The following is a 23,107-nucleotide window of genomic DNA, read 5'->3' as shown; positions in this document are numbered from 1 at the left end:
TATTTTCATGAAATACTGCACCCTTTTTTCTCCAAACATACCTTTGCTCATTGCGGCCAAAAAGTTCTATTTTAACTTCATCAGTCCACAGGACTTGTTTGCAAAATGCATCAGGCTTGTTTAGATGTTCCTTTGCAAACTTTTGACGCTGAGTTTTGTGGTGAGGATGCAGGAAAGGTTTTCTTCTGATGACTCTTCCATGAAGGTCATATTTGTGCGGGTGTCGCTGCACAGTAGAACAGTGCACCACCACTCCAGAGTCTGCTAAATCTTCCTGAAGGTCTTTTGCAGTCAAATGGGGGTTTTGATTTGCCTTTCTAGCAATCCTACGAGCAGTTCTCTTGGAAAGTTTTCTTGGTCTTCCAGACCTCAACTTGACCTCCACTGTTCCTGTTAACTGCCATTTCTTAATCATATTACGAACTTGACGCTTTGCAATTTGCCTACCAGAGATACAGGTCAACGGCAGATGCCATCTCTCTGGCCCTACATTCCTCCTTAGAACACCTGGAGAATAAAGACGCATATGTAAGGCTCCTTTTCATTGACTACAGCCTGCCTTTAATACCATCGTTCCAAATAAACTGATTCCTTAGCTCCGGAACCTGGGCCTTAGCACTCAGATCTGCAGCTGGATCTTCTGGTCCGGCCCTGTAGCTCAGAAGGGTAGGGCAAGGAAGAGGAGGGCAGTTGTGATAGGGGACTCAATAGTAAGGGGGTCAGATAGGCGATTCTGTGGACGCAGTCCAGAGACCCGGGTGGTAGTTTGCCTCCCTGGTGCCAGGGTCCGGGATATTTCTGATCGTGTCCAAGATATCCTGAAGTGGGAGGGTGAGGAGCCAGAGGTCGTGGTACATATAGGTACCAATGACATAGGTAGGAAAAGGGATGAGGTCCTGAAAGGAGAATATAGGGAGCTAGGAAGGGAGTTGAGAGAAAGGACCGCAAAGGTAGTAATCTCGGGATTACTGCCTGTGCCACGCGACAGTGAGAGTAGGAATGCGATGAGGTGGAGGATAAATGCGTGGCTGAGGGATTGGAGCAGGGGGCAGGGATTCAAGTTTTTGGATCATTGGGACCTCTCTTGGCGCAGGTGTGACCTGTACAAAAAGGACAGGTTGCACTTGAATCCTAGGGGGACCAACATCCTGGCAGGGAGATTAGCGGGGGCTACTGAGGTGACTTTAAACTAGAATGGTTGGGGGGTGGGAATCAAATTAAAGAGGCTAGGCGTGAGGAGGTTAGTTCACTACAGGGGGATGGGAACCAGTGCAGAGAGGCAGAGGGGTGTAAAGTGAGGGTAGAAACAAAAAGTACTAAGGAGAAAAGTAAAAGTGGCAGGCCGACAAATCCAGGGCAAGCATTAAAAAGGGCCACTTTTCAGCATAATTGTATAAGGGCTAAGAGAGTTGTAAAAGAGCGCCTGAAGGCTTTGTGTGTCAATGCAAGGAGCATTCGTAATAAGGTGGATGAATTGAAAGTGCAGATTGTTATTAATGATTATGATATAGTTGGGATCACAGAGACATGGCTCCAGGGTGACCAGGGATGGGAGCTCAACGTTCAGGGATATTCAATATTCAGGAGGGATAGACATGAAGGAAGGGGAGGTGGGGTGGCGTTGCTGGTTAAAGAAGAGATTAACACAATAGAAAGGAAGGACATAAGCCGGGAAGATGTGGAATCGATATGGGTAGAGCTGCGTAACACTAAGGGGCAGAAGACGCTGGTGGGAGTTGTGTACAGGCCACCTAACAGTAGTAGTGAGGTCGGAGATGGTATTAAACAGGAAATTAGAAATGTGTGCAATAAAGGAACAGCAGTTATAATGGGTGACTTCAATCTACATGTAGATTGGGTGAACCAAATTGGTAAAGGTGCTGAGGAAGAAGATTTCTTGGAATGTGTGCGGGATGGTTTTTTGAACCAACATGTTGAGGAACCGACTAGAGAGCAGGCTATTCTGGACTGGGTTTTGAGCAATGAGGAAGGGTTAATTAGCAATCTTGTCGTGAGAGGCCCCTTGGGTAAGAGTGACCATAATATGGCGGAATTCTTCATTAAGATGGAGAGTGACATAGTTAATTCAGAAACAAAGGTTCTGAACTTAAAGAGGGGTAACTTTGAAGGTATGAGACGTGAATTAGCTAAGATAGACTGGCAAATGACACTTAAAGGATTGACGGTGGATATGCAATGGCAAGCATTTAAAGGTTGCATGGATGAACTGCAACAAATGTTCATCCCAGTTTGGCAAAAGAATAAATCAAGGAAGGTAGTGCACCTGTGGCTGACAAGAGAAATTAGGGATAGTATCAATTCCAAAGAAGCAGCATACAAATTAGCCAGAGAAAGTGGCTCACCTGAGGACTGGGAGAAATTCAGAGTTCAGCAGAGGAGGACAAAGGGCTTAATTAGGAAGGGGAAAAAAGATTATGGGAGAAAACTGGCAGGCAACATAAAAACGGACTGTAAAAGCTTTTATAGATATGTAAAAAGGAAAAGACTGGTAAAGACAAATGTAGGTCCCCTGCAGGCAGAAACAGGTGAATTGATTATGGGGAGCAAGGACATGGCAGACCAATTGAATAATTACTTTGGTTCTGTCTTCACTAAGGAGGACATAAATAATCTTCCAGAAATAGTAGGGGACAGAGGGTCCAGTGAGATGGAGGAACTGAGCGAAATACATGTTAGTAGGGAAGTGGTGTTAGGTAAATTGAAGGGATTGAAGGCAGATAAATCCCCAGGGCCAGATGGTCTGTATCCCAGGGTGCTTAAGGAAGTAGCCCAAGAAATAGTGGATGCATTAGTGATAATTTTTCAAAACTCGTTAGATTCTGGACTAGTTCCTGAGGATTGGAGGGTGGCTAATGTAATCCCACTTTTTAAAAAAGGAGGGAGAGAGAAACCGGGGAATTATAGACCGGTTAGCCTAACGTCGGTGGTGGGGAAACTGCTGGAGTCAGTTATCAAGGATGTGATAACAGCACATTTGGAAAGCGGTGAAATGATCGGACAAAGTCAGCATGGACTTATGAAAGGAAAATCATGTCTGACGAATCTCATAGAATTTTTTGAGGATGTAACTAGTAGAGTGGATAGGGGAGAACCAGTGGATGTGGTATATTTGGATTTTCAGAAGGCTTTTGACAAGGTCCCACACAGGAGATTAGTGTGCAAACTTAAAGCACACGGTATTGGGGGTAAGGTATTGGTGTGGGTGGAGAGTTGGTTAGCAGACAGGAAGCAAAGAGTGGGAATAAACGGGACCTTTTCAGAATGGCAGGCGGTGACTGGTGGGGTACCGCAAGGCTCAGTGCTGGGACCCCAGTTGTTTACAATATATATTAATGACTTGGATGAGGGAATTAAATGCAGCATCTCCAAGTTTGCGGATGACACGAAGCTGGGTGGCAGTGTTAGCTGTGAGGAGGATGCTAAGAGGATGCAGGGTGACTTGGATAGGTTGGGTGAGTGGGCAAATTCATGGCAGATGCAATTTAATGTGGATAAATGTGAAGTTATCCACTTTGGTGGCAAAAATAGGAAAACAGATTATTATCTGAATGGTGGCCGATTAGGAAAAGGGGAGGTGCAACGTGACCTGGGTGTCATTATACACCAGTCATTGAAAGTGGGCATGCAGGTACAGCAGGCGGTGAAAAAGGCGAATGGTATGCTGGCATTTATAGCGAGAGGATTTGAGTACAGGAGCAGGGAGGTACTACTGCAGTTGTACAAGGCCTTGGTGAGACCACACCTGGAGTATTGTGTGCAGTTTTGGTCCCCTAATCTGAGGAAAGACATCCTTGCCATAGAGGGAGTACAGAGAAGGTTCACCAGATTGATTCCTGGGATGGCAGGACTTTCATATGAAGAAAGACTGGATGAACTGGGCTCGTACTCGTTGGAATTTAGAAGATTGAGGGGGGATCTGATTGATATAGGCTAAGGTCTGATTGGTATAAGATCCTAAAGGGATTGGACAGGCTAGATGCAGGAAGATTGTTCCCGATGTTGGGGAAGTCCAGAACGAGGGGTCACAGTTTGAGGATAGAGGGGAAGCCTTTTAGGACCGAGATTAGGAAAAACTTCTTCACACAGAGAGTGGTGAATCTGTGGAATTGTCTGCCACAGGAAACAGTTGAGGCCAGTTCATTGGCTATATTTAAGAGGGAGTTAGATATGGCCCTTGTGGCTACGGGGGTCAGGGGGTATGGAGGGAAGGCTGGGGCGGTGTTCTGAGTTGGATGATCAGCCATGATCATAATAAATGGCGGTGCAGGCTCGAAGGGCCGAATGGCCTACTCCTGCACCTATTTTCTATGTTTCTATGTTTTTATGTTTCAAATTCCTCACAGACAGGACCCAGGCTGTAAAAATGGGGGAGAAGCTCTCATCTACAATCACTCTGAGCACTGGTGCCCCATAAGGCTGTGTACTCAGCCCCCTGCTGTACTCACTGTACACCTATGATTGTGTAGCCAAGTTTCCATCAAACTCAATATATAAGTTTGCTGATGACACCACAGTTGTAGGCCATATCTCAGGTAATGATGAGTTTGAGTACAGAGAGGAAATTAAGAACCTGGTGGCATGGTGCAAAGACAATAACCTATTCCTCAACGTCAGCAAGACGAAGGAATTGGTTGTTGACTTCAGAAGGAGTAGCAGACCGCATGACCCCATTTACACTGGTGGTGCACAAGTGGAACAGGTCAAAAGCTTTAAGTTCCTCGGGGTCAATATCACAAATGACCTGACTTGGTCCAATCAAGCAGAGTCCACTGCCAAGAAGGCCCACCAGCACCTTTACTTCCTGAGAAAGCTAAAGAAATTTGGCCTGTCCCCTAAAACCCTCACTAATTTTTATAGATGCACGGTAGAAAGCATTCTTCTAGGGTGCATCACAACCTGGTATGGAAGTTGTCCTGTCCAAGACCAGAAGAAGCTGCAGAAGGTCGTGAACATAGCCTAGCACATCACACAAACCAATCTTCCATCCTTGGACTCACTTTACATCACACGCTATCGGAGCAGTGCTGCCAGGATAATCAAAGACACAACCCACCCAGCCAACACACTTTTCATCCCTCTTCCCTCTGGGAGAAGGCTCAGGAGTTTGAAGACTCGTACGGCCAGATTTGGGAACAGCTTCTTTCCAACTTTGATAAGACTGCTGAACGGATCCTGACCCGGATCTGGGCCGTACCCTCCAAATATCCGGGCCTCCCTCTCGGTTTTTTTGCACTACCTTACTTTCTCTTTTCTATTTATGATTTATAATTTAAATTTTTAATATTTACTATGGATTTGTACTCCAGGGAGCACAAAGCACAAAATCAAATATCACTGTGATGATTGTACATTCTAGTATTAATTGTTTGGTGACAATAAAGTATAAAAGTAACTGAGGAAACAGCTACCTGAAAACGCTTTGCTATCTTCTTATAGCCTTCTCCTGCTTTGTGGGCATCATTTATTTTAATTTTCAGAGTGCTAGGCAGCTGCTTAGAGGAGCCCATGGCTGCTGATTGTTGGGTCAAGGTTTGAGGAGTCAGGGTATTTATAAAGCTTTGAAATTTGCATCACCTGGCCTTTCCTAACGATGACTGTGAACAAGCCATAACCCTAACAAGCTGATTAAGGTCTGAGACCTTGGTAAAAGTTATTTGAGAGCTCAAATCTCTTGGGGTGCCCATACTTTTGCATGATGCTCTTTTCCTTTTTTTCCCCACTCTAAAATTGTACAAAACAAAAATAATACACTAATGTTGAAAAGAATGTTTCATCTTTAACTTTATGACTTTTGGAGATCAGTTCATCTTCTACTTAACTATTCACAGTAACAGAAATTTTGACCAGGTGTGCCCAGACTTTTCTATGCCACTGTATGTTTTTGTTGTCTGTTATTGTAGAAAATTTAGTTTTTTTTTTTGTCTTTGTTAATGACTCAGAAAGCTGGTACTATTGGAGACCAATGTACTCTCAGAGATTTACTTCATCTATATGGCAATTTAGAAACATTCTGCTTAAATTGTTTTGTTTATAAACTTGTCTCCATTTTACTTTACAACTTGTTTAGTAAAAATTCAAACATTTAAGTCTGATATTGTTTAAAGTTTGAACAACACACAAAGTACTGGAGGAACTTGGCATGTCAGACAGCATCTATGAAGGGGAAAAAACAGCCATCGTTTTAGGCTGATCCCCTTCATCGGGGTTGGAAAGGAAGGGGGCAGAAGCCAGAGTAAGAAGTAGTACAAGTAGGCAGGTGATCAGTGAAATCTGGTGATGGGGAAGGTAGGTGGGTAGGCAGAGAGGATGAAGTAAGAAGCTGGTTGGTGGAAGAGGTAAAGAGCTGTAGAAGAAAATGCGTCCACCAAAATGCGTTCCTCTGTGAATTTGTTAGGTTTATCTATTGTATCTGGTGCTCCCTGAGAAGCTGCTTCTACGTGGGTGAGACCCTATGCAGATTGGGGGATTGTTTCAATGAGCACCTTTGCTCTCTCCGCCACAAAAGGCAAGATCTCCCGCTGGCTACCCTTTTCAATTCTCATTCTGACATGTTGTCCATGGCCACCTCTACTGCCACGATGAAGCCAAACTCAGCTGGAGGAACAACACCTCATATTCTGTCTGATGAAAGGTGTCAGCCCTAATTGTTATTCTCTTCCCCTCCACAGATGATGTCTGACCTGCATTTTGTGTGCGTGTGTGTGTGTGTGTGTGTGTGTGTGTGTGTGTGTGTGTGTGTGTGTGTGTGTGGCATCTGCTGAATCTCTTGTTCGTGACTGCTTATAGTTTGTATTATTTTATCTAAGCTGTAAGACATAAACAATTTGATATTCACAAGTTTTAGAAATGCTGAGTTTTCTTGTTTGTCTACTATTTACCCTTAAAGATTCCATAATTAATTGTAGAGTGAAGTTTTCCCCCATTGCAGCATGGCATTGATGTGATTTCTTGCAAGTCCAAGAATTTTCAATTTCTTTTGTCATGTTGCAATCATGTTTCACATTTCATTTAAGTATCTGCTTTCCAACAGAAAGTCCTCTTGCTGTCTCCAATGGAACACTCGTTATTTGTCCGGCATCTCTAATCCACCATTGGAAAATGGAAATTGAGCGGCATGTCTGTAAGAATAAACTAAGTATATACATGTACCATGGCTCAAACAGAGAGAAATCAGCAAAGATGTGAGTACCTGTGGCATTCTTCTCCCTATTCTTAAATGCATTTACTGTTCTATTGTAAAAATATTTTAGACAGCATTGTACATTCAACTTTGTTTTTAGTGTAACGTTTAGTCGGCGCTTGTTATATATTTGTTCATGATCTTTATGAATTCCGAGTCCCTGGGTAATGAATTGATCTGAATGAATAATATGCAATTCAAGCTTCTCACTGTTATCTCAGTAGATGTGGCAGTAATAAACCAGTTACAATTAATTATGTCAAATACAATTACAGATCAGTCTGTGTTAGTATAGTAAATTAACCAAATAATTGGTAAACTGATTCTAAATGATTTTATTAACATTCATGTAAAATTAGATTTGTGAAGTTGAAGATGCACAGCTGTGTTCATCTGTGCATATAGATTAGGCCACACAGTAGTATAATACCCCAAAATTTCCATAAATTCTCTTCGAGGAAAGCATTAGGCAAGGCCACTTGCCGCTTTCTCATTCCCAACTTCTGGGAATGAATAATAAAGTGAATCTGTGGCTTCATAGAACACCAAGACATTTGTTTGCTCCAGCAATTGAACAATAAAGCCAGTAGGAAGAAATAAGCAATCTAGAAGGAATATCTCACTTGGCTCGGCTAAGTAGACATTAAGGGACATACGAAATGTGGAAATGAAACAAATGCTATGGCATTATTTTATTAATCATAATCCAGGCTATTGAAATTTTTCTTTAGGCTTTCAGAATTTGATGTTGTTATAACGACATATAGTCTTGTTGCAAAGGAGATCCCAGTGAAGAATGAAAAAGGAAAATGTGCAGCCAAAGATGAAGGAGCATCTGTAAGTTAAGGGTTATGGTTCATGATGCCATGGGTACTTTGAAGAGAACCATCGTGATGGATGACTAATTTTATGTGCACTCTGTTATTGTTTCTTACTGGGAAAGTCACATACTAACAGACAAAGCCTATAAAAAGTTTTCATTTTTTGTTGTTTTACAACATTGTTTGGCATTTTTTCTTGACACTGTGTGTCAAGTAAAAAAGATCTCTACAAAGTGATCCAAATTAACTACAAATATAAAACACAAAATAACTGATTGTATTAAGTATTCACCCCCCCCCCTTAATATGATGTATCAAATCATCACTGGTGCAGCCAATTAGTTTTAGAAGTCACATAATTAGTTAAATGGAGATCTGGTTTTGGAGACGTGTGTGCAGTCAAAGTGTTTCAATTGATTGTAGTAAAAATACACCTGTATCTGGAAGGTGCAACTGCTGGTGAGTCAGTATCCTGGCAAAAACTACACATGAAGGCAAAAGAACACTCCGAGCAACTCCGCAAAAATGTTATTGAGAAAGCCCAAGTCAGGAGATGGATACAAGAATATTTCCAAATCACTGAGTATCCCTTGGAGTACAGTTAAGTCAATCATCAGGAAATGGAAAGAATATGGCACAGCAGTAAATCTGCCTTGAGCAGGTTGTCCTCAAAGGCTCAGTGACTGTAAGAAGGGGACTAGTGAGGCAGGCCACCAAGAGACCTATGGCAACTCTGGAGGAATCACAAGCTTCAGTAAGATGGGAGAGACTGCGCATACAAAACTGTTGCTCGGGTGCTTCACCAGTTGCAGCTTTTTGGGAGACTGATAAAGAGAGAGCCACTGTTTGGAAAAAAAGACTCACATGATATCTCGGCTAGAGTTTGCCAGAAGGCATGTGGGAAACTCTGAATTCAGCTGGAAGAAGGTTCTATGGTCTGATGAAATCAAAACTGAGCTTTTTGGCCATCAGACTAAACGCTATGTTTGGTGTAAGCCAAACACTGCACATCATCAAAACCACACCATCCCTACTGTGAAGCATGGTGGTGGCTGCATCATGCTGTGGGGTTGTTTCACTGCAGCAGGCCCTGGAAGGCCTGTGATGGTAGAAGGTAGAATGAATGCAGCAAAATACAGGGAAGTCCTGGAAGAAAACCTGATGCAGTCTGCAAGAGAACTGGGACTTGGGAGAAGATTTGTTTTGCAGCAAGACAGTGACCCCAAGCATAAAGCCAAAGCTACGCAGGAATGGTTTAAAAACAAGAAAGTTAATGTCTGGAGTGGCCAAGTCAGAGTCCAGCCCTCAATCCAATTGAGAATTTGTGGCTGGATTTGAAAAGGGCTGTTCACTCACAATCCCCATGCAATCTGACAGAGTTTGGGTAGTTTTGTACAGAAGAAGGGGGAAAAATTGCAGTGGCCAGATGTGCAAAACTGATAGAGACCTATCCACATAGACTCAAGGCTATAATTGCTGCCAAAGGTGCATCTACTAAATACTGACTTGAAGGGAGTGAATATTTATGCAATCAATTATTTTGTGTTTTTATATTTGCAATTAATTTAGATCACTTTGTACAGATCTGTTTTCACTTTGACACGAAAAAGACTTTTTCTGTTGTTCAGTGTCAAAAAAAGCCAAATTAAATCTACTGTGATTCAATATTGCAAAACAATAAAACATGAAAACTTCTGAGGGGTGATGAATACCTTTTATAGGCACTGTACATCAGAATTTTTTTTTAATTTAAGCATCTGTAGAATTTTTAGTGAGATAACACTTTAAGTAACTTCTAAGATGGGTGGATTGAGTATATTATAATTATGTTAGTAAAGGAGATATCTAATATTTGCTTCCATATCCTAAACTCTTTTGGGATAATTCAATGAAAGTAAGTAATTTGTTGATCATCTATACGTAACTCTGTTCCATTGAAAAATCATTTCTGCTGTTATGCTGTTTTCAGTCTTCAGTTAAACCAGAATCCTCACATTCACCTCTACTGAAGATAGCTTGGTCTCGAGTCATCCTGGATGAAGCTCACAACATTAAAAACCCCCAAGTTCAAACATCAATGGCAGTATGTAAACTCAAAGCTGGAACTCGCTGGGCAATCACAGGAACGCCAATACAAAACAACCTTCTGGATATGTACTCCTTGCTCAAGTAAGATGACAAGCCAGAGCAATTTTCATGCTTTGTTTTTAAATTTGTTTCAAATTTTATTTGTGTTATCTGCATTAATAACTAGATTATTTCAAGTTTATTCTGGCGAATTCTCAATATGTTCTCTTCCTTTACGCATTTTTTGAAAATATGACCCCCAAATTTTTGCCTTGTTAATTGAAGCTACCTATGCAGCTGAGCCAATTATAATTGTTCATCTTTCTAAACTTTCCTTTTTTCAGATTCCTTCACTGCTCCCCATTTGATGATTTTAAGCTTTGGAAGAATCAAGTTGATAATGGGACTAGGAAGGGTGGTGAACGCCTCAACATCATCACCAAAAGCCTTCTATTGCGAAGAAATAAGGACCAACTTGACTCCAGTGGCAAGCCTCTGGTATGTTGGCTGTTCAGACTTTCCAGTTTTAGAACAGAACATTGTAGCATAGTGTAGGGCCTTTGCGCACAATGTTGTACTGACTTTTTAACCAACTCTAAAAGCCCCACCAGTTTTGGGAGAGGGAGGATAAAAAGAGCAGATTTGGGCAAGGCCACTCTTTTTCAGCTGCACTGGCGCAGAAAGTGCCGGCGCCAGAGGCCTAAAGCTCAGCTGCAAATAAAAGGAGGGTAGGCTTAAGCAGAGTGGCCATTGTCAGAGTGTGCCAGTGATAGAATGTGAAGGCTTTAAGAAGAGGTAAGCCTGTTCTTTTTCTTAGTATAGAGTAGTCAGGATGAAATGCTCCTCCTGTCGGATGTGGGAGTTCAGGATACCTGGCGGTTTCCCTGATGACTACATCTACGGGAAGTGCACCCAACTTCAGCACCTGACTGACTGAGTCAAGGGGTTGGAGCTGGAATTGGATGTACTCAGAATCGTTCGGGTGGCTGAAGATATTATGGACGAGACTTTTGAAGAGGTGGTCACACCCAGAGTACAGGTTTTGGACAGAAGACAGGTGACCACCGGGAGGGGTAGGGGGATTAAGAAATTAGTCCAGGGTCTCCTGTGGCCACTCCCCTCAGCAACAAGTGTACCCCTTTGGATTCTGTGGCGGGGAGGGGGAATGACCCATTAGATCATGGCAGCAGCAGCCAGGTTGCTGGGACTGTGGCCAGCCCAGAGGCTCGACAGGGAAGGGTAAAGTCAGGCAGTGCGGTAGTTATAGGGGACTCGATAGGGGAACAGAAAGGAGGTTCTGTGGCCACAGAAGGAACACCAGGATGTTGTTTGCTTCTCGGGTGCTAGGGTCCGTGATTGGAGCGGCTGCAGACTATTCTTAAGGGGGAGGGGAAACAGCCAGAGGTCATTGTGCATATTGACACCAATGACATAGGCAGAAATGGGGAAGAGGCCCTACACAGTGAGTATATAGAGTTAGGAAGGAGGCTGAAGAGAAGGACCTCCAAGGTTGTAATCTCCAGATTACTCCCATTGCCCCGGCTAGTGCAGGTAGGAATGAGGTGATAGCACTGATGAATGAGTGGCTGCGGTGATGGTGAAGGGACAGGGTTTCAGGTTCTTGGATCATTGGAATCTTTTCTGGGGAAAGGATGACCCGTACAAGGGAGACTGGTTGTACTCTGGAGCAGAACCGATATCCGCACGGAAGAAAGGCCTGACAATCTACTTCTGTATCATGCCATGAAAGCCCTGTGGACAAATACACTATCTATAGGTTCACCTTGAGTTGATTGACGATACTCAACAGCAACAACATAGATGAGGGTAGAGATGAAGTTCATGTGGACGCGATAGAGATACCCAGATGGTATGTTGCCTCCCTGGTGGCAGGATGAGGAATGTCTCAGATTATGTCCATGGCATTCTCAAGGGCGAGGATGAGCAACCAGAAGTCTTGATACATATTGGTACCAATACGATAGGTAGACGAGGTGAGGAGGTCCTGAAGAGAGATTTTAGAGGAAGCTGAGAAACAGGACCTCCAGGGTAGTAATCTCTGTGCCACGTGCCAGTGAGGGTAAGAATAGAATGATTTGGCAGGTAAATGTGTGGCTGAGGAACTGGTGCAGATGTCAGGGGTTCAGATTTATGATCATTGGAATCTCTGGGGAAGGTATGACCTGTACAAAAGGGACAGATTATACTTGAACCCGAGGGGGTACAATATCTTTGTGAGCTAGAGTTGTTTGGGTGGATTTAAACTAATTTGTCATGGATGGGGACCAGAGCCATAGTGCTGAAATGAAGTAGTTGAAAAAGGATCTAGTGCTTTCCTATCGTATATGATGAATAAACTCTTCTCAGGCTTCTAGTCGGGTACGGGTATCGATTAAAACCGACATTTTGATAACAAACTCCATCTTCATCCCTGACAGAGTTTGTCATCGAAATGTCGGGTATAATGGATACCTATACCCGACTGGAAGCCCAAGAAGAGTTTCTTCTTTCATGAGGTAGTTGGTTTACAAACAGAGGCAATGTGTAGTGAGACTTCTAGCAGGGAGATGTTGTTGATAGGGCAAAATTGCAGTCAACAGGATGAATTGTAACATAAGATGGAGACAAAGTCGAATAGAGTGAATACAGGACTAAAGGTGTTATATTTGAATGTGCACAGTAAATGGATTAAGGTCACTAAACTCATAGCACAGTTACAGATTAGCAAGTATGATGTTGCAGGCATACTGAATTGTGGCTGAAAGATTATAGCTGGGAGCTTAATGTCCAAGGGTACTCATTGTATCGAAAGGATAGGCAGGAAGGCAGAAGTGTAGCTTTGCTCTGTTAGTAAAAAATGAAATTAAATCATTAGAAAGAGGTGCCATAGGGTCGGAAGATGTCGAAGCATTGTGGATAGAGTTAAGAAACTGCAAGGCTAAAAAGATCCTGATGAGAATTATATATACAGACCCCCCGGACAGTAGTGAGGATATGTTCTACAAATAATAACTGGAGATAGAAAATGCATGCCAAAAGGGCAATGTTGCAATAGTCATGAGGGATTTCAATATGCAGGTAGATTTGGGAAAGTCAGGTTGGTACAGGGTTCCAAGAGGGGTAATGCTGATGTGCAGAACTGATCAACAGTTACTAGAAACATTTGGTTGAAGTTATTGCTGTACAAGGGGCCACGTATACACTTGACCCGAGGAATCCAATATCCTTGTGGGCTAGAGTTGTTCGGGTGGGTTTACGCTAATTTGGCATGGATAGGTCCAAAGATGTATGAGTATGTATGGGTTAGTGAGTTGTGTGAGTGCTAAGTTGGCACCAGAAATGTGGCGACACTTGCACAATCCTCACTGATTGGATTTGGTACAAGCGGCACATTTCACTGTATGTTTCGATGTACAGGTGACCAATAAAGCTAAGCTAAACAGTGATTTGCTGTTTCAAACATCATAGTCAGTGCACAGCTGACAACAGTGTCTGTGGATTTGGCTTAAGGCCAGCACTTGTCTACATATTGTAGTTTAGATGTAACAATTAGCAACATTTATTTGACAAGCTTTCAGCAGTTAAATTGGAACAGCCTGTTTTAGCTTTGTGCTTTAAAAATCAATGAAAATGGAATTTTAATTAAAAGTTTCGTCTTTTGAGAGCGCATAAGAAGTGAGTAAAATTGTGGCTGATCCAGTCACTTTCCTGTGCTCTCTCTGATTGTCTTGACTCTCTTTGCCTTGAATAATGTTTGCCTCCTCAGCTCTCTGAGGTAGAGAATGCCAGTGAGTCGTGACTGCCTAAGGGAAGAAACTGTTACTCGTGTCTGATCCCTCATTCTGAAGTTGTCCCCGGGTTTAGATACTCCACTAGGGGGAGCCATCCACCCTTGTTAATCCACCTCAAAATTGCGTATTTCAGCAAAATCCCCTCCTATTTTTGAAAACTGCACGAAATACAGGCCTATTGTGTTCAACTGTCCTTCATGCATCAGTCCCTTTATGTCAGGAATTGACTTGGCTGCAACCATATTTCCTTCCCCACCTGTAATAACTAAAAGTGTACTTGATATTCCACGTTGGACCAAAACTTCGCTATTCCATTTTCCCTTGTGATACAATTAGCCTTCCAAATTGCTTGCTATACCTGCAAGCCACACCTACAGTGCACAGGATCCTCTCATCAAAGTCATTAAGGGCGGCATGCTGGCGTAGCAGCTCTTATAATGCTACCACAGCGCCAGCCACCAGGGTTTGACTGCGCCACTCCCAGTGACTTGCATGGATTTCCTCCAGGTGCTCCAGTTTCCTCCTACATTCCAAAGATTTATGGGTCAGGTTAATTGGCCATATGGGTGTAGTGGGAGGCACATGCTTGTTGGCCCAAAAGAGCCAGAACACTGCTGTATCTCTAAACAGAATTAAAATAGATTGTATGAAAAACTTCATCTTTGAACTTTGTCATGGCAAAAATAGTACAAGGCCATCAATCTCCAGTTGAACAGTCTGGTGATGCCTCAGTATTTATATAACAAACTGATCATAAATCGATATAAGTGCAAAGTTTAATTTTCACTACAAAGAACAATTTGTTAATTTTGAAACCAAGTAGGATTGATGAGAAATGATAATATAAATTGAAAATTGTCAGCCTGATGGTTCTTTTGAGTCGTAAATAGTTAGCTCATGAATAAATTATTTATTTACAGGTTGTCTTGCCTCAAAGATTTAATCGAAGTCATCGACTAAAACTATCAGAGGATGAGGAGGCAGTTTATTCTGTCCTGTATGCTCGTTCCAGGTATGTTTGAGGAGTTGTGTGCTCAACAGCATACACTCTTGTTCCTACTATTCACTGCATTATTATTGGGATAATGCTGTCCATTATCAGCCAAATTTAGTGGAACCTGCTGATTAAGTTTTCTTTGGATCAAAGTATGATTGCCAGAAAGAGGCGTCATCCTGGCGGTAAAATCAAAACAACACAATTATGCAAGATAATGCTTAGCAACCTCTGGGTTATACATCTGGTGCCCCATCTGCTGCTAAATTTTCCAGGCATATTTATCTAGAAGCTTTTTTATAATTGGACAAAGGCAAAGTATGTGCATTTTTTATTTATTTACAACTTTTAAACTCTTTTTTTACGAAAAAGATCTGTGCATTTTTTAACGTGGTATTCCAATACATGTTGAACTGTCATATTTTATTCCCGTGCTGTAATTTTAACAACAATATAGTTAAAAGACTTTCTTTTTAGTCTCACTTAAACATATTCTGCTTCTGTTCAAGGACCAAATGATGAAATAAAAGTTAACAATGTTCTCCATTTCAGGCCTTTGATGAGAAATGCAGGGATACTTTCAGACACAGATTATTTGTGTAAATGTTTCAAAGCTTTTTCTTTATGTAGGTCAACCTTGCAGTCATATCTGAAGAGACATGAGGGCAAAGACCATAAAGCTGATTCATCCTCCCAGGTAGATAATCCTTTCAGCAAAGGTAAGAAAGCCAATTTTAAAAGATAGACATTTGTGAATAATTGACAGCAAATTGAGTGTCTTGGGGTTGGTTACTTTGTGGCTGTTTAGAAGTAGGCATAAAAGGAACATCTGCATGTTTTCAAAAAATGATACTGACATTCTGCAGGTCAGACAGTATCTGTGGAGTTGTGACAAAAAAGTTTGGACCTGAAGCATTAAAAGGTCAACTACTTGCATCGCCTCAAAAAACACTAAATCGAGTGCTGAATAAGTCTGGGGTACTGGCAGCCCATTGTACTCCTCTTCAGGCATTTGTTTAATTGTAAGGAGCAACACTGAATAACATGGGATCTTGGTCTTTAGTCAAATTGGATTTTTGGCAGTCATGCCATTTTCAAAAGCCTATGTAAATATAGCTTTGATTTCAGTCCCTACACCCTTTTTAAAATGTACCTTTCTCATCGGTGTCTGTTTTCACTTTGCGCACCAGATCCATTACACTACACTTCTCTGTATTTACTTTGGATTTGCTACATCTGCCTGTTTTCCAGCGCCGTCCTCAATATTGCATTTACTGCATCTAACTATAATGAAATATTACATTTATTGTATATGTAGCCTTCCAGCTACACTTGACCCTTTCCAGTTCCCCACCACTCAAACCAGTCCACTGATGATGCCATAGCTTCAGCCCTCTACTCCATCCTGTCCCATCTAGAAAACAATGCCTCATACGTCAAGATATTGTTCATCGACTTCAGCTCGGCATTTAACACTATCATCCCTCAGAGGCTGATGGATAAGCTGTCCTTGTTGGGACTGAACACCCCTCTCTGTATCTGGATCTTGGACTTCTTCACAGAAAGACCTCAGTCAGTCTGAGTTGGCTGCAACATCTCAAGCTTCATCACGCTGAACACTGATGCTCCCCAGTGCTGTGTGCTCAGTGCTCAGCCCACTTTTGTTCATGCTGTTGCCAGAATCAGCTCAAACCGCATCATCAAATTTGTGATGACGCTACAGTGGTTGGCCTCATCAGCAACAATGATGAGTCGGCATACAGAGAGGAGGTTGAGAGGCATGTCAGATGGTGCGAGAATGGCAACCAAAGTCTCAACATCCGCAAGACGAGATGATTGTGGACCCAGGAAGGCACAGGTTGACCATTGCACATCAGTGGCTCTGACACATGAAGAGCACAAAGTTCCTTGTTAGGCACATAACGGAAGATCAAACCTGGACCCACTGCAGCTCACTAGTCAAGAAAGCACAGCAGCATCCACACTTTCTGAGGAGATTGAGGTGTGCAATGCTCTGCACCCCCATTCTAATGACTTTCTACGGGAGCACCATTAAGTGTCCTGTCTGGCTACATCATTGTGTGGTACGGCAACCACAAGGCATCAGTGTGCAAGACCCTACAGATGATAGCAAAAACTATGATGAGGAGCACTGGGGTCTCCCTCCTCTTATTTGTGACATTTACCGGGAGCGTTGCAGACGAAGATCCCAAAGCATTGTTCAGGAACCCTACCACCCATCCCACAATCTCTTTGACCCACTATTGTCAGGAAGGAGGTAAATGTCTTTGTTAAGTTAGTAATATTATTCTTCTAGTAAACTATATATCTTTGAGAAGTATCTTTAAGCTGAGTTAGAAGTTAGAAAATTCTACTTCGAATGCAGTTTGTTTGCTTCCTGAATGTTCATTAGTAAGGTGTGCTACTAATAGTTATATGCCTAATCTACCACTTTGAAAGTTTTAATTTTATTTAATTATTTGATTTTTTTTTCTAGTAATCGTTACTGGATAATGAAATACTTATTGCTTGGAAGCTTTAAGGAATCATTCTGGCTAGTGCGGGCATCAGATTACAATACTTAGAATTGCTAATTTCACCCCATTTTAAGAGATTCAGTCTTTATTTGCATCTTTGTCTCCCTGTTATCACTGCTAGTGATTTTTTCATACGGATATGAGACTTGATTTATTGCATATAGTTTCATGTAGTGTGTTAGACCTGTTTTGTGCAAATGGTGAACTAATGTGACAAACCTAACAGAGAGTATGTTCAAGGTCTAGTCTATGTACAGACATCCTCTTCAAATCCCAGAAATATAGTGCAATTTAGTTATATATAATATGCAAACATATTTATAGAAAACTATGAACTATGTTCTGTTTGTGTTCTGCTTTTATTTAGTTAGTCAACAGTTTGGTATTGAGTCTGTCAGTGGTGGAAAAGCCACATCCACTTCGAGCACTGTCCACATCTTATCATCACTGCTCAGACTTCGGCAGTGTTGCTGTCATCTATCTCTGTTAAAGACGGTAAGGTGCACTGACCACGCATAGAATACAAAACATTAAACAAATTCCTCCTTTAAAATTATAAATATTGGAGGTTAAATTGCAAATAAAATTTGCAACTTGGTAAAGGATGTAAATAGAGGAAATCACTTAAATTAAATACCATAGAAGTTATTACTGTTGAAGAGCTCTAATGGAAGATACGCAAGGATTTTATCTCATTTGATAATAATGCTTTTGTGTAAAACTAACACAGTCAGCCATAGTCACATGAATATGCCAATTTGGTTTGCAACAAGATGAAATTTTTCTCTTTTGTAGTTAGAAAATAAAGGATTAAATTGAATTTTCTTCAACTAACATTCAGGTTCACACAGCAGGACAGGGATCACCAAACAACAATTTTGAGGCCCATTGATGCATTTGGTTTATCTGTTCCACTGCAAATCTGTCGTTGCAACAAATAATTTAAAAATATTTAACCAATTGTTGTGGATTTATGTTTAAATTGATTATCTTCCACTCTAGGCTCTCAGTCACACTGAAATGGAATCTGAAGGTATCACTCTCTCACTGGAGGAGCAGATGAATGCATTATCATTGTTGGAGGCCACAACCTCTGACACCAATTCAACTGTAAAATTAAATGGAACCAGCTTCAAAGCCAACCTGTTTGAGAGCACCAGAGAGAGCACCAAGGTATGTTTAGATCTTTTGTTGATGAGATCACATGCAACATGGAAGGTGTGACTGGCAAAGTGAGCATTTATTGTCCTTGAGAATGTGCTGCTGTGTCACAACCTTGAATTACTTCAGTCGTTCTGATGAAGCTATTGTTAGAGTGTTTCAGGATTTGGACCCAACTGTTATAAAAGAATGATAATATGATTCTACCTCTCAGAAGTGTGATTTGGTGGGAAGTTACAGGTTCTACCATGTCAAATTGCTGGGTTTGTAAACAAAAGAAAGGCTAGATTGTACTTCTATGATATACTTTGGGATTTTGTAATATATATTAAATTCACTCAGTTACTGGTTGTCATGTCAGTGTGTAGTGAGTATCTCAAAGTGCTTTACTGAACTCCTGAAAACACAGTTATTTAGCCCATAAGTCGATCTGTTTGCCACAGCAAATTATCTCAAAATGGGTTGGATGATGAGATGAGTTGTATTGAGGAAGGAATGTTAAACAAGATTTTGTGAATGTTCATCAGTCTTCAAGTTAGGCGACTCCTTTGCTGTGTATACCCAATGCTGTATAAGTGATCTTAAACTCTTTATGTACACTCATATATTTTAAATAAAAGTTCAGTTAGTTATATATGATGGATGAACTGAGAATTAAATAGAGGGGAGAATATTGTTGAAGGTAAAGAGGATAAAGAAATTTGTGAAAGATGGAGAGAAGAATCATAAAATAACTTGGGTCTATTTACTTCTGTAAAATAGCAAAACATTTTAAGCTGCAGGGAGAACTGGAACTTCCAAAGGAGTTTCAGGGGAAAATAAACAACGAATTGGTCACAAATAAGGACTGTAAGAGGTAATTCTAGAGCATCACACTCTGTCTGCAAGGATAAAGGTCATACCAACAGAGATGAGACACAAAGACATGGAGTTTATATGAGGAACCATTCATATGATCTGTTGTAATAACAAATAGAAATCTTAAACTACGCATGGTTTAGAAATTGAAGTTTTGTTGCAATATTATCAACTTTCAGCTGATTCACAACCATAGAAGTGATACAACCAAAACCTGACTTTTCAATCGGTTTCTTTTATTGCCAGATCTCTGCCCTACTAAAGGAATTAAAAGTAATAAGAAGCAGCCCAGAACCCCAGAAAAGGTACGTGTAATTCTATGAAGGCTTTAGTTTTTGGAAAAACATTTAGCTGAAGGGAAGACTTCTTTTTCTAGGTACAATGAATAACGGCTTTTTAAGGAAGTGGTCCTTAACCATTTACAAGCAGAGCGACCTTATCAGTTCCATTTCACCTCCTGTTTCCCTGTACACGTACAACTTATTCCCTCCCACACACCTATCAACTCGCCTTCTGTCATTTACCTCCTGTCAGTGTTACAGTAGCCACCTCATCTACCAGCATGTTTTTGTATGTAGAATGAAATCAGAGCACCTGCCATTCATAAGGAGAACACACAAACAATGCAGCAGGCAAGGTCAGGATTTAATCACGGTCACTGAAGTTAAGGCAGCAGTGTTGATCACTGTGTAACCATGCCTCTTTTTTTCTATAAAACACCACAGTTGTGCAGACATTAAAGTCCAAGGATGTCATAAACTACACTAGGGAATGGGAACTAATGCAGAGGTGAGTCACAGTAAGAGATTCTGCTCATTTCAGAATTTACTTGTGGTTCTTCATTACATTTCTTAGCTACACTATGAATTTATGTAAGTAAGGCCAGCTTTTAAAAGTGAGTCTAACAAACTATAAAAGCTGTCTTAGAGCTAAAGAAAAGTACTCTTACTTCCCTCCCCCACATCCTCCAAACCCAAAGTTCACTGCATGAGGAATAAAATGGGTATTCCTGATAATAAAGAGCTTAACTCCTGCAAGGAAAATCTCTTGAATCTTGCTCTAAGTAAGCATCCAGAGATACTTGAACTTTAGAGAGGGAGGTGTAATTCTCTGCAGGTGTACACCTATTAATCCTATCTCAATCTTCAGACTGCCAATAGGAACTTAAAGGTACCTCAAAGTGTGAGTCGGAAGAACATCTGATCAACCAGTGGAATAATGTTTCGGCACAGACTAGAGGGGCCGAATGGCCTGTTTCCTGTGCTGTAGTGTTCTCTGGTTGTAACTGTCCTTGTGTAAAACAGAATTGACCATAATTCCATGGTTTTTTTGGCCACCAAATATGTAACATCATTTCCAAGACTATAAAATGTCCTTTGTAAAATAGTCTTTCCAATATAGTTATATAGGCATCCGTTAGTCTCATGAGACCATGGATTTGTGCCTTGGAAGGTTTTCCAGGGCGCAGGCCTGGGCAAGGTTGTATGGAAGACCGGCAGTTGCCCATGCTGCAAGTCTCCCCTCTCCACTCCACTGATGTTGTCCGAGGGAAGGGCACTAGGGCCGATAACAGCTTGACACCGGTGTTGTCGCAGAGCAGTGTGTGGTTAAGTGCCTTGCTCAAGGACACAACATGCTGCCTCAGCTGAGGCTCAAACTAGCGACCTTCAAATCACTGGACCAACACCTTAACCACTTGGCCACACGCCCACGCCAACACCAACACCACTTATAGTTAGAGTTTGCATTTTTGATTCATTTAACTATTGTCAGTCACTTCTCCCTCAGTGTAATCATTTCTCAGTGGACCGGTATGCTGAAAGTGGTGGCAGTCCACTTGGATAAAATCAACTTGACCCACGTTACTCTGGACGGTAGTGTGACTCCTAAATGTCGTATGGACTTGGTAGAAGAATTCAACACTAACCCAAAAGGACCTCAGGTACCAACTGACTGCTATTGCAATTTCTGGAGGGGAGAAATATCTGCATTTTTAATACTTGGTTTACTTTACAGATTAGATTTGGATTTTCAGAAGGCTTTGATAAAATCCTGCATAACCATTGCAAAATTAAAGACCAGGCCATTGAGAGTAATATGTTGCCATGGATTAAGGGAAAATAATCTGCTGATGCATTGGTAACAGAATAAAAGAGACTCCCTCCAGTGACCAGTAGTGGTACCTGAGCTATCAATTTGCTTCTCAGCTTTATGCAATATTCATCAATTTTTTGGATGAGAAAACTAAATTCAATATTTTTAAGTTTAGTGAATATGCTTGTGAGGAAAGCACAAAGAGACATTGAGTGAATGGGCAAAAAGGCAGCAGAAGCAATATAAAGACCGGATAAATATTCACTTCAGAAGGATAAACATGAAGGCAAAATACTATGTAAATGGTGACATTTTGGAAACATTGCCATAGGAATGGGGTGTCCTTATCCACCACCAAACATTCAGGCACAGCAAGAGACAGGACAATAGGTGACATGTTGCCCTTCATTGAATTCAAAACATTTTCAATTCAGGACAGATGACACCTAATGCCTTGCTGTGAGACAATTTCTGGAATGTTTGGCTCCTTCCCTAAACTATGCACATCCCAGAGGTTTTGCTGCATAGGTTCACTAGACTGGTGAACTATTGTATTTGGAGTGATTTGGTCAACTAGGCATATCTCCACTACAGTTAAGAATTAGAGAAGATCTCATTGACATGTACAAGATTCTGACAGAGCTGGGTAGCCACAAAGTGAGGATATTTACCCTAGTCAACATATCTAGGGGAGGATCATAGTCTCATCAGGGTACAGGATAAAACAAATATTTATGACTATGATGAAGAGAAATTCCTTTAGAGATCTAAACCATGCAATTTTCTCACTGGAGGCAGTGGATACTAAATTCTGAATAGATTTATGGAGGAGATAGATCAAATCCCTGACAAAAGGCAATAAGGTTTATGGAGAAGGAAATGGGAAAAAAGTACTGAGATGGAGAATCAAGCAAGCTTGCAAAGCCAAATGGCCGACTGTTGCTCCTATTTTTCCTTGTTAGGCTTGCTTATTGCCAGCACTCACTCCATGGACTGTCATTTTGAAATGTTGAAATTAAAGTGGATTTTGTAAAGTTTATTTTATGGTTTATATCAGGAATTTTGATTATTGATTGCCCTTCCTAGTTTTAGTGTGTAAATTTTCTCTGACTTGGAATTTTATTGATGCTGGGTAAAGTTTGTATATGCATTGTTTAAATAATCCCTCTTATTTCATCAGTTTCAACTGTAATGTGTGGTTTCTGAAACCTAGGCAAGGGTCTCGGCCCAAATAAATGTGTTTATTGGACAAAAGGATGAGATACATTAAAAGAAATGAGCCCATCCAGTACGATGACACATTTATTTTACTTTGTGAAATGCATGAAAGCAGTCCTGATGAATGGTCTCGGCTCGAAACACCAACTGTTTCCTCTTTTCCAAGATTGCTGCCTGGCCTGCTGAGTTTCTCCAGCGTTTTGTGTGTGACACTTCCATTGTTCCTCTGTCTTATCACAGGTCATGTTGGTCTCCCTCTGTGCCGGTGGTGTGGGTTTGAATCTTATTGGAGGCAATAACCTTTTCCTGTTAGATATGCACTGGTAAGATTAAGGATTAGCAGTCATGAAATTGTATCTTTCAAT

At 41.3% G+C, this 23,107-nt stretch overlaps 1 protein-coding gene across 3 annotated transcripts in view; it reads left to right on the top strand.

Moving 5' to 3' along the window:
* ttf2 (transcription termination factor, RNA polymerase II) overlaps positions 1-23,107 on the top strand; it is a 97,703-nt gene that overhangs the window by 50,367 nt on the left and 24,229 nt on the right. Inside the window, exons 11-21 of one of the 3 annotated variants that reach the window (XM_072260378.1) lie at positions 7,052-7,202; positions 7,933-8,038; positions 9,992-10,191; positions 10,434-10,587; positions 14,801-14,892; positions 15,505-15,593; positions 17,779-17,906; positions 18,414-18,584; positions 19,677-19,735; positions 21,219-21,372; positions 22,983-23,065. In XM_072260378.1, coding sequence (XP_072116479.1) covers positions 7,052-7,202; positions 7,933-8,038; positions 9,992-10,191; positions 10,434-10,587; positions 14,801-14,892; positions 15,505-15,593; positions 17,779-17,906; positions 18,414-18,584; positions 19,677-19,735; positions 21,219-21,372; positions 22,983-23,065 — 1,387 coding nt within the window. Of the gene's footprint in view, positions 1-7,051; positions 7,203-7,932; positions 8,039-9,991; positions 10,192-10,433; positions 10,588-14,800; positions 14,893-15,504; positions 15,594-17,778; positions 17,907-18,413; positions 18,585-19,676; positions 19,736-20,155; positions 20,220-21,218; positions 21,373-22,982; positions 23,066-23,107 lie in introns of those variants that run through there. The other 2 variants (XM_072260380.1, XM_072260379.1) reach the window with 2 other exon arrangements.

Source organism: Mobula birostris, chromosome 6 (genome assembly GCF_030028105.1).
Source record: "Mobula birostris isolate sMobBir1 chromosome 6, sMobBir1.hap1, whole genome shotgun sequence".
Taxonomy (NCBI): Eukaryota; Metazoa; Chordata; class Chondrichthyes; order Myliobatiformes; family Myliobatidae; genus Mobula; species Mobula birostris.
This window is presented reverse-complemented; position numbering and strand designations above follow the sequence as displayed.